At 37.7% G+C, this 12,710-nt stretch overlaps 1 protein-coding gene across 3 annotated transcripts in view; it reads right to left on the minus strand.

Annotated features, from left to right (window-relative positions):
- SPTLC3 (serine palmitoyltransferase long chain base subunit 3) overlaps positions 1-12,710 on the minus strand; it is a 126,508-nt gene that overhangs the window by 90,434 nt on the left and 23,364 nt on the right. For all 3 annotated transcript variants that reach the window (XM_067707470.1, XM_067707472.1, XM_067707471.1), the window contains 2 exons: positions 7,387-7,541; positions 6,599-6,747 (listed from right to left, as the gene is read on the minus strand). In XM_067707470.1, coding sequence (XP_067563571.1) covers positions 6,599-6,747; positions 7,387-7,541 — 304 coding nt within the window. The remainder of the gene's footprint in view (positions 1-6,598; positions 6,748-7,386; positions 7,542-12,710) is intronic.

A 12,710-nucleotide genomic window follows, 5' to 3' on the forward strand; every position in this document is an offset into this window, starting at 1 on the left:
ATATATGGAATTTAAGAAAAAATATGTCATGAAGAACCTAGGGGTAAGACAGGAATAAAGACACAGACCTATAGAGAATGGACTTGAGGATATGGGGAGGGGGAAGGGTAAGCTTTGACAAAGTGAGAGAGTGGCATGGACATATATACACTACCAAACGTAAAATAGATAGCTAGTGGGAAGCAGCCTCATAGCACAGGGAGATCAGCTCGGTGCTTTGTGACCACCTAGAGGGGTGGGATAGGGAGGGTGGGAGGGAGCGAGACACAAGAGGGAAGAGATATGGGGACATATGTATATGTATAACTGATTCACTTTGTTATAAAGCAGAAACTAACACACCATTGTAAAGCAATTATACTCCAGTAAAGATGTAAAACCAAAACCAAAACCAAAAACCCAACATTTTCAAAATAAGCTTATTCCCTAGGTCTGTGCTATTTTCCCTCATATTTACTAATAATATTATTTTCCCCAGTATATCCTCTTATTGATTGTTGATTATAGACTTTCTGAATTTTAAAAATTAGTGGTTTTTGAATGTAGCTCTTTATTGAATTCTTTATTAAATGTTTATTATCTCTAATAAATTCTTGATAGTTTAATATGTAAAATGGAAGAAAATGGACTAAAACTCTGTCCCTCCTGCTCAGCAGCCCCTCATCTCTACAGTGGCCTCAAGAGCAGCCCCTTCTGAGGATCACTTTACTACTCACAGATCATGGTTTAAAAAATAGAGAAAGGAACAACCAGATCATCTACAAATAATGGTTAGATCACCTCTTCTTTTATTGCACATATATTTCTTATTTTGTCACATGGTAGTTATTCAATAAATATTTATTGATGTAAGGAGTAAAATATAAATGAATAATTATATTGCTTAGTACTTCCAAAGGTTATTAAAATGGTGGTAAAAACACATCTTCATCTTTTCCGTGACTCAAAGTGAAAGCTTCTAGTAACTAGAAGTTTCATCACGAAGTGTAGTACAAGTCGCATTGTTTGAAGTAGATATTTTTTATTCCATTCAAGAATCTCTTATTTTTATTCTGTTAAAAGTTTTATAAGGAATGGATATTGAATTTTATAAATGTTTTAGTGATATCTATCAAGATAATCATATGTTTTCCTTCTTGGATCTTTCAAGGTTACAAATTTTCTTATTGAACTCACTATCCTTATAGTCCCTGCATAGAATTACTTGATCATGGTATCATGTTATTTGACTATACCGTTGAATTTGCAACGTCAATTTCTTGTATAATTTTCTTCCCAAGTAATATTGTCTTATAATTTTCCTTTTATTAAATGCTCGTTTGTCAAATTTTGGGATCAGGGTTATGTTAGCTTAGTGGTTGTCAACTCTGGCTGGTCATCAGAATCACCTCTAGTGACTTATTAAAATTTAGGTGCCTCAGCCCAATAGAAATTACTCTTCTCTAATTTATAAGTTCCTGTTTATATCTTTAATAGTGTAATACTTTTGCTTTCCTTTTATTCCTTACTCCATTGGTTGTTAGTTTACTAGCTTCGATCTTACTTCTTTAGTAAAGTAAGAATACACATTTTCCTCTGAGTACACAACTAGTTGGATCCTATGGTGTTCTCATAGTTGTTAGTTTCTAAACATGATGTAACTGTAACTTCATTTCCCTGTTGATTCAAGAGTTACTTATGAGAGAGCTTTAAAAGTTTCAAGTGATTTTTAAAAAGGGTTCATTTCTAATTTTGGTATTAATTTTTAGCTTTATTTCACAGTGGTCCAAGAACGTGACCTATGTAGATTTCACTTTTTGGAATTCAATGAGGTTTTCTTTGTGCATAATATATAGTAAATTTATATGAAAATTCAATAAATATTTAAAAAGATATCGTCTACTGGTAATATGTTTTAAAGTTCAGCATTCAATATATAAATATTAAACTAAACTCAACAATTACATTGTTAATGTCTTCTGTGTCTTTATTTGCTTATTTTTTTGTCTTCTTCATTTTTCAAGGACTGGGAGGAATTTTAGGGTTTTCTATCACTATCTCACTTTTTATTTTTCTCACTTTTGTTTTTAATCGAGTATGTTAAGTTGACCCATATGATTTTTGAAGCCTCCCATAATTCATTGTCCTACTAATTTCCAGTTTGTATAGAAAAATAAAGAGCCATATATGTCTCTGCTGTGTTACTTAATGCACAGAGGCTAAAGCAGTTGCATCAATCTTCATTATGGACTCTCCACATAATTTTTATAAGGTGAATCTCTCCTTATGTTTAATAATTCATACACTAAACTTAACTTCTGCTTTTCTTTCTGTTTGCATTTGCACCACACCTTTAGGTTGTTTGTTTATTTACCTTTAAAGTTTCAGTTTATTCTTCACTTAAAGCTTAATTCATATGAAGGAAGAACAAGCAATTCTGCATTGACTTTGAGTTAGGGGTGGCTGCATGAACGTCTTCCATTGTTAAATCAATATATTCAAACAAGCACCTTCCACATACAGCAAAATTAAGTAGTTCTTTCCAGTAACGAAACTCAAAGATCATATATAGAAATATCTTGCATAATGAAGTTTTACTGATTGTTTTTTTCATTTTATTTACTTATTTATTTAGGCCAGGCTAAGCAGCTTGTGGGATCTTAGTTCCCTGACCAGGGATCAGACTCGGGTCTTGGCAGTGGAAGCGCTGTGTCCTAACCACTGGACCGCCAGGGAATTCCTGAAGATACTACTGATTGTTTGATGTTACTCTTCAGACATTATGAACAATTTTTACACAACTCTCAATCTTAGTGCTAAAAATCTAAACATCCATGTAGTTTTAGAATCTGTTTCTAAACAAATTATAGTAGTTATTCTAGCGTTTTTCAGCTAAGACAGTTAATCTACAGACTTTGCAGCTAAAAATTTGAAGGCAAGCCAGCTTAAAGAGTACCAATTTCAACATTTGATAGGCTGTTCACTCCAGAGGTCCCTAATTCACAATGTAATGTCACACACACCTAAACTCAAAAATTTCTAATCTTTCACACACATTAACAACATTATTAAAACAAAACAAAACAAAACAAAACTAGGTTGTAATTACCAAAGATGTCACATAAGGCATGCAGTTTCAGGGAGACAGCCCAGATCAGGGAACATTCTAACAAAAACCAACAGGAATATAGAAGATAGGAATTTAAAATGTGTCAGATATTTAAATGCTTGATGGTGACTCCAATTTGCCATTTCACTCTGTCTCATATTTAGGATGTATGAAAAGTGCAATCATCCCACCCATATCAGCATGTGAAATGTTAAATCCACCCACAAGGGGTCAAAGCCTCCCCTAATTCCATATTCTGCTATCTTTTAGTTGTACAGAAAAGTAAACAGTAGCACATCATTTTACATCTTAAAATATCACTTAAAATTCTGTACATATCTGTCTGGAAATGTGTCATTTTCAGTTCTATTTTGGGCCTAGTTTTAACATTTGCAGGTGTAGATTTGGCAAACAACCTTACTCTAGGGCACTTTTTGCTGCTCCTTCCACTGAATTGACCTCCCTCTTGGGCACTGAGGGTATTTTGTTGTTGGTTACAATGGGGAGGTGGAACCAGGTGCCTGGCTGGGACCTATCTTTCTGCTTTTCATCCTTTGGAATAACTTTAATTTAGTTGTATTTATTTTTGATTACAGCACATAATTGAGTTTAGTTTTTGGCCAAATCTCAGTCCTTTGCTTCTAGTAGGCAAATATGTTCTAGTTATATATTTTTGGTAAAAATAAAATATGTGATCTTTTATCCTTTTACTATATTTTATTTTTATTTATTTATTTTTTACTTGTTACTTTTCGTTTGTGGCCATGCTGTGCAGCATGTGGGATCTTAGTTCTCTGATCAGGGATCGAACCCTCACCCACCCTGCATCGGACCGTCAGGGAAGTCCCTTTTACTATATTTTATGTGTTTCCTCTTGATTTCTTTTTCATTGAATTTTCCTATTTTGGAATATGATTTCTGTGTTCTTTTCCCCCTGGAACATTGGAAACTACTTTTAAAAGCTCTAGGAAGTATTTTAAGTGATTAAACGTCCCTAAACATTTACTTTGGGTTCCTCAAGAAGCTATTTTGGTTACTAAAAATTCTTAAGCCTCTATATTACCAAAGTTTCACTGTTAGTCCATTGGCCCTGTTAAATATTTTCTTAAGGCTATGTAGCGTACATTTTCCAAAAGTTACTTGTATATCTTGAAGTAAATGGCATTCAAAACTATACAGCAGAAACTAACACACCATTGTAAAGCAATTATACTCCAATAAAGATGTTAAAAAAAAAACAACTATATTACCAATTCTTGACTGCTATGTTCAGGTTACCATTTATCTTGCAGAAGACTTTCAGATGTACCCTGTTTATTCATTTATTTTTAGATTGCTTATATTCTTGTTTTCAGTTCTTCTATTTGCCTAAAATTACTGTGGGTGGTTTCTACCTTGCTGTCTCACTGTTTCCTTGGAAGCTGTTAAAATCTTCCTAGAGCTTGAGCTGGAGAGCTCACAATGAAGCAAGTAAGTATTAAAAGCCCAGTGATTCAGAAGGATGAGTAGGTGGAGAAAGCATGTAGGCTGTAGGCAGTCTAAACAGGGATCTTCGTCTCTGCCTGGTTTCTCTGGGTTTGTTGAGTCTGCAGAATCAGGCACCCTTATTCTGTATCTGTCTTCACTGGGAGCAAACCATCGCCGGTGTCAGGCTGCCTCTCTTTAGTTTCTGGTGCTGTGACTGGGGACTGTTCTGTCTCAGTGAGTTGGGGGTCCTCATCTTCGGGAGTGTGTTTCCTGATGAACAACCCTTGTATTTGGTGTCACCAGCACCAGAGGCAACATCCCCAAAGGTTGCTGCCTCCGTGTCTCTTTTGACGGTGTGTCCTTCCAGTCTCGATCCCGCCACCAAGTAGGATCCTGTGGGTGACCCAGCTCTTCTAAAGGAGTAGAACCTTTCTTCCACTCCCTGCTTATTTCTCCAGCCCTCATGAGTCAAAATAAAGATACCGTGTCTTTCCTAAGAAATCTGGGCAACTACTTATACACTCTGGAGTTTTAGTTAAGTATTTACTGGCTATGTGGATAAGAAGGTGATTTTGTTCAATCTGAATGGCTATTTATTGCACAGGTCTGAATAATTACATGCTTCTAAAGGCCTTCTGCCAAGGGGTTATCTGAGAGAGGCATGTGGCTCATTTTTCATGAATGGTAAATCCATTTTTAGCAGATTTACCTCTGATTCTTAGGCCTGAAACTGACCTAGTGAGCTCTGCATGTATTATCCTGGTTGGGAAACTGCTTAGTAGGAAAGCTGAGCAACCCCAGGAGTTAGGATGGGTCATCGGCCACTATAGGCACATCATTGAGTCACTGTGGTCCTCAGTTTCCTCCTCTGGAAGGTGGGAATAACACCACCTGTCCTGCCCCGCACAGCATGGGGCTTTGTGAGGAACACATGAGATAATATAGGAGGAGAGAGTGGGCCAGGAAGAGCGAAGCAGGCCACAGGAACAAGCTTGCTCTGCTCATCCTCCCGGAAGTGAGGGGAGCAGAAGTTTCCTTCTCAAAGATCTTACTCCTCTAAGAGAAAAATGTTTCAGCTAAAAGAGAAATAAATAGGCAGTCTGTTTCATCTTTACCATTCATTCATTCATCATTCATTCATTCATTCAACACAAGTCAATAAGACCCATTCCTCCCTTCATGGAACTTATGTTGCAGGAGCAGAGACAGGCAATATACAAGTACAAAAGCAAGATAAGTGATAGGCATCATTAAGAAAGGTGGGAGAAAGAGCCAAATCCAAAGGAGAAGTTGTTGTTCAATGGGTACGAAGCTTCTGTGATACAGGACGAGTAAGTTCTAGAGACCTGCCCTTTCACACAGTTCCTGGAACAATTCTGTACTGTGCCCTTGAACATTTGTTAAAAGGGTAGATCTCTAAATACAGAATTACTAGGATTTCCCCTGAAACTGATATAATATTGTAAGTCAACTTTACTTCAATAAGTAAAAATAAAATAAAATTTTATTTAGGGGAAAAAATAGAAAAAAGGATCGATCTCATTTAAGCATTCTTACCATAAAAAGGAGGGCAATATGACACTTTCTGAGGTAATGGATATGTTTATCACCTTGATTGTGGTGATGGTTTCACAGGTATATGCATATGTCCAAACTCATTAAATTATATATACTAAATAAGTACAATGGTTTTCTTTGAATAGCAATTGTAACTCAAAAAAGCTGTTAAAAAGAAAAGAAAAGTGGAAAAGAAAAGACCCAGAAAAGGACCAGATGGAAGAGGCATTATAGCTGCTTTTTTAGATAACATGGTCAGGAAAGAACAATTTTTTTTTTACTCTGGAGAATTAAAATCTTTAAAAACTGCCTAGTAAGAGCATAATGTTTGAAATTTCCAAAAAGACCGTTATATACCTTTTCCTTTTTGTGTTTTATAACAACATTTTGAGGCACACTGTCTAGATATGATCTAGATTTGAGAAGTAGCCACAAGGAATCTGAGACCCAACTGGAAAAAAATTTCAAAATAGTGAATGTACGTACCCATTTCATGTCTGGTGCTGCCCACGCCCAGGCCATATGTCTCTAAAACATCCTTTACTGTTTTCATAGATTCATCGTACTTGGCTGCAAGGCCAAGGAAGTTATAGGAACCCATATTGATGACATCTTTGATGATTCTTCCAGTAAACCTGCAGAGAGAAGGGCAGGTGAACACAAAGGGCTTTCTCATTTAATATCATCCTAGTGCTCCAGAAAAGACTCTCACAAAGAGACCTTGGGTTTGGCCCAAGTCACGTCTTTTCTTTTTGATTTGCCTTGTTGTCACCACAAAATGATTTGTCCTTACAGGAGAGTCACCTCATAATGAACCTGGGCAGAGCATTGGGAAAAGGTTTCCAGGCCATGGAGTGTTACTCAGCCCTGATTTGTCTTGGGTGCTTGCTTTCGTGACACCGGTGCTCTGGTTTAAATTTCAGCAAGGACTTTCTAAATCAGAAAGAGCCATGGTCATCACTGGCTCCCTCAGCAGGAAGTAGGAGGGTACAATTTGTCAATAAAGCTGAAAAGGACTCTTCCCGGCTGGCTCTGTGTATCCTGCACCTTCTGCCACTGATTCCTCTTGAATCGCAATACAAGTAAGCTGCCCTTGGCAATTTAATTACTGTGACTTCTCCCATTGGCATCACGAGGGCTTGCAAAGGGCTGAATGATGGAAGAGCAGCTGTTCTATTGCTTTGTGCTTTTTTCAGATCTGTGATCTGGTGCCCATGCTAGAATTTCCTTGAAAGCATTTCTTTCAACCAAGCCCCTCCAGGTGGCCGCCTCACCTAAATGTCCAGTTGTAGTCATCTGACACCCTCTCCATCACATCAAACAGAGGCCCCGGGGCACTGCAGATGGGCCGGTTCCAGTTGTCTCTGATTCTCATGTAAAGGTTCCGTGTATAAAAATTCTCAAAGCTTTGATACAGCGGCACAAAATCCTGTAATAACAGAGGCAGAAGTTTACCTTTGGTGTCTCGCTTTTTGTAGTTCATTTGCAATTGAACACTAAAAGACATGGAGGAACCATGAAAATATTCCATCTGCAAATATTTTGAGCAAGGTTCTTGGGTAAGGGGTTGGGTGGGGTCCACAAATAACTCTGTGAGTCCTCCACCTCCAAAGAACTTACCTTTTAGTGGGGGAGGTAAAACCTGTGGCAAATAAAAGTAACAAAAATGACAGCAAAATACAAGTCCCCAAATGAGTGCTGGAGACAACGAATCCCAGTGTTCCCGAGAGGGAGAATTGAGCTTGGGAACCTTCTTAGAATTCAAGAATAATGCCATTTGCTGCAACGGGGATGGACCTGGAGATGATCATACTAAGTGAAGTAAGGCAGACAGAGAAAGACAAATATCACTTATATGCTGAATCTAAAAAAAAAAAGACACAAATGAACGTATTTACAAAACAGAAACAGACTCACAGACTTAGAGAAATAACTTACGGTTACCAGGGGGAAGGGTTGGGGGGAGGGATAGATTGGGAGTTTGGGATTGACATGTATTCTCTGCTATATTTAAAATAGATAACCAACAAGGACCAACTGTATTGCACAGGGAACTCTGTTCAATACTCTGTAATAAGCTAAGTGGGAAAAGAATTTGAAAAACAACAGATATATGTATATGTATAAAACTGAATCACTTTGCTGTATACCCAAAACTAACACTACATTGTTAATCAACCATACTCCAGTATGAAATAAAAAAAAAAAGATCTGGTCCAGAGAAGAAGGCCTGTTTTGAGGGTACAGTTCTCCTATTCCTCTGCCTCTACCGGTGAGCTTCCTGCCTCTGTGTGGGTGTATTTTCACCCCAACCCATTCCTTTGAGCACCAGTGAGGTTTCTTCAGGAGCAGTCAATGCCTTCCAAAGGTTGCTGTCTTCTAGTCTCAGGTAAGCCGCCCACAGTTTTGTAACTATACCAAAAAATGAAACTGGACTAGATATTGCAAAAACAGAAGCACTGCAATGGGGTATATCCTTATCTAGCTGTAGATTTAACTCATCACATGACCAACTCACTATATTTTTCTTCCTGACACAAAAGGCTAAGTGTGAAAGTGAACCCCAGGCCACAAGGACATAATCATTTTTGGGAGCAGGATATAGGAGGGTTGAACAAAACCTAATAATGCAGCCACAAAAATGCCTTTGTTTCTCCTACAATATGACACTCTTTCTTTTTTTTTTTGTTTGCGGTACGCGGGCCTCTCACTGTTGTGGCCCCTCCCGCCGCGGAGCACAGGCTCCGGACGCGCAGGCCCAGCAGCCATGGCCCACGGGCCCAGCCGCTCCGCGGCACGTGGGATCCCCCCGGACCGGGGCACGAACCCGCGTCCCCCACATCGGCAGGCGGACTCTCAACCACTGCGCCACCAGTGAAGCCCGACACCCTTTCTTTTTCCACTGTTAAGCTTGTAGGGTACCTTATCATTTTCCAAGTGTTATAGATATATCAATCCTACTTTTATAGACAATTCAACAGAAAGTCAGAAAATCTGAATGGACAGATTGGAATTTGTACCCAGTTCTATAACCAATGCTCTTTTGAATAAATCATGCTGCAGAGATAGGTATTTAAAAGGGATTGAAGAGAACATATCCATGGCACATTGTAAAAAATACTACCAAATTTGGAAAAATGCTACCAAATTTGTCCCTTCTTTTTTTGGTTTAACTACTTGCCCATTCAGTAGCAAATAGAATCATGGATTTGTAGAGAGAGAAAGAATCATTATCAATCGTAGTTTTTCATTTGTGCCTACATTGACGCTTCTGTTCTCACCTAATATTTCTTTTTTATCATTATTTCCTCTTGAGAAACAGCTGTTTCTCCTACCAGGGTTGAGCTCAGAATAATAATAAAATATGTTTGTGTTTTCCTTTTTGTTGGGAAGGGTAACTAACTGTATTATAGACAGTTCTTTGAAGTATGAGAAACACAAAGTAAGGATGGCTACATTTAATTTTTCTTATTAAGAAATTAGAGGAAGGTTGAATAAAGATAGCAGATTCAGTGCTTGTATGTATTCTACCAATCATCTAAAAGCTCTGTGAAATGACAAAAAGTAGATACTTAAAAACCAAAATAAATTTATAAATTTATAAATCATCAATGAATCAGAAATATTGAAGGATCACAAAAGATAGAACATAAATAAGACCTGCTCAATGCAGAAATAAGACCACAGGAAACCATAGCCCTAAAACATTTGCAGAGAAGACTGGTATGGACATACACTAACTGTAGGGATCCTTAAAGCCAAGAGTCGATAACTACAAGAAGTTGATACCCTGGGTGATTAATGAAGCAATATCTCTTTGTTCTTCTTTTATTGGGTTAATAAGTAAGAAGCAGTTGCATTGTCCACAGCACAAAGCACTGTGATGGGCAGCAAGAACTGACTGGAAGAACAAGACCCCACTGTAGAGAGGTGGGGAGACCACACGGCAAGAACACAAGCCCCTGGTCCAGGCAACACATTCCATTTTCTTTCTACAATCACTCAAGACAGGTGAATGTGTAAGCAAATAAGGATTCCTAAATTAAAAAATGAGCATAAAACAAAACGTCATCACTATTACAGGAAAACTAGCACAATAAGAGGCACCAAATTCAATAAGCAGAACTGACATTTAGTGAAAAGACTTCATAGAGCAAACAGAAAAAGAATTTAAAAATATGTAAGTAACATGTTTAGAAAGACACAATGAAACAATGGATCCTTTTAAAAAATTAAATGTTCAAAACTACAATGAACACAGCTGAGAAGTAAATTAATAAACTAGCATAGTCAGTTGACTAATCATTCCAGGACAGAGAAAATAAAATATGGAGGAAAAGTCAAGAGATATGAAGGGCAGATTCAGAAGGTCCAATATCTCCCTAGAAGGATTTGCAAGATTGAAGGAAGGAGGAGAAGGAGGAGATGAGGTGAAAGAGGAGGAAAAGGAAGTTAAAAAAAAAGGAGGAGGAGGAGGGGCAAGTTCCAGAGAGGAAGGAAGTTTTGAATCCTAAGATGTAAATAGTCTATCAGGTCCTGAATAGAGCAAATAAGGAAAAACACACGCCAAGCTACATCCTGGTTAAATTTCAGAAATCAAAGGGAAGAATCTCAAAAGGCTTCAGGGAAAGGCAGTTTATAGACAAGGGAATATGAATTAGACTGCTTCGGACTTTTCTTAGGTGACAATGGTGGAAAAGAGTATGAGGGAAAATTATTTTGAACTTAAAATCCTATAATCAGCCAAACCAGCAAACAAATGTGAAAATCCAAGTAAAAACTTTCCAATATATGTAAGGAGTCTTGAGTTTAATTTCCATTTCTATAATAATTGAGCATTGTACCTCAATAATACAATGAAATAACTATGGAGGAAGACAGATGCCAGAAAAAATAGTGAGTGAAGAAACTGACGGAAGATGGTTTAGCCCAACTAGCGTTATATTTGTAGTATAAAGAAACAGAAACTAAAAATTCACAAATAAATGACAACATGGAGAATGGGTATGTGGGAGAAAGAAAGTGCAATTTTATTAAATTCTTCTCCTGGTCAGGGGAAGACTCTAGTTACTAAATAATGGTAACTAAATTCTAAATGTATGTGTTAAATATTCTAAGAGAACCATGAAAAAAACAGGGACGGATATATTATATATAACTTCCTAACAGGGACAAGGAGAAAAAGGGGAGGGGGAAGGGTAAGCTGTGACAAAGTGAGAGAGTGGCATGGACATATATACACTACCAAACGTAAAATAGATAGCTAGTGGGAAGCAGCTGCACAGCACAGGAAGATCAACTCGGTGCTTTGTGACCACCTAGAGGGGTGGGATAGGGAGGATGCGAGGGAGGGAGATGCAAGAGGGAAGAGATATGGGAACATATGTATATGTATAACTGATTCACTTTGTTATAAAGCAGAAACTAACACACCATTAAAAAAATAAATAAAGTACTAGTTTCAGGCTTACAGCGAAGTGATTCAGTTATACATATATATATATATTCTTTTCAGATTATAGGTTATTACAAGATATTGAATATAGTTCCCTGTGTTATACAGTAGGTCCTTATTATTTATCTATTTTGTATATAGTAGTGTGTATCTGTTAATCCCAACCTCCTAATTTATCCCTCACTGGCTCTTTCCCCTTTGATAACCATAAGTTTGTTTCTATGTCTGTGAGTCTATTTCTATTTTGTAAATAACTTCACTTGTATCATTTGTTTATATGCCACATATAACTGATATTGTATGATATTTGTTTTTCTCTGTCTGACTTACTTCACTTAGTGTGACAATCTCTAGGTCCATCCATGCTGCTGCAGATGGCATGGTTTCCTTCTTTCTTAGAGCTGAGTAGTCCTAACTCCATCTCTTAAACCTCTCTTGGCCTCGCCTATTATCACCATCCCTATTATCACTACCCTGGTCCCAGCCCAAGGGCTCATCTAGATTTTTTTTCAAACTGGACTTCTGCCTCAGCCTCTTAACTGGTTTTTTTGGCCCCTATATTGTCCTGTAAATCCATTTTTTATAGGGCAGTGAACATGATCTTTCTAATCTGCAAATCTGCATTCCTCTGCCTGAAATCCTTCAATGCCTTCCCATTGTTCTAATAAATGCCCATGGCTTATAAAAACCCATTATAGTATGGTCCCTGCTTGCCTCTCAAGCAATCTTTCTCCCCACATGCTCCCACTCTCACTCGCAACACTCTGGTCATTAGAATTCATTGGTTCCTTAAATGTACAATGCTTTCTCTGACCTCTGGGCCACTTTGCATCACATTTCTTCTCCCTGAAGCCTCCTTCCAGCTCGTCTTGCCTCACCCTTTGCCTTACTACTTACTCTTTAGCCCTTAGATGTCAATTTAACTTTCTCTTCCTCCCAGAAGTCTTCCCTGAACACCAAGTTCAGGTTAAATGTTTCTCTTCTTTGCTTCCTTGATGTCATCTACTTACCGCTATGGTACCTCTTACCAAATTCCATTGCAACTGCTTTTTTTTTATGGTTAGCTCTCTGAAAGCAAGAACCATTATCTGCCTTAGTTATTCCTATATTCCAAGACTGTAATACAGTGCCTGGCACAAGATA

Source organism: Pseudorca crassidens, chromosome 15, assembly GCF_039906515.1.
Source record: "Pseudorca crassidens isolate mPseCra1 chromosome 15, mPseCra1.hap1, whole genome shotgun sequence".
Taxonomy (NCBI): domain Eukaryota; kingdom Metazoa; phylum Chordata; class Mammalia; order Artiodactyla; family Delphinidae; genus Pseudorca; species Pseudorca crassidens.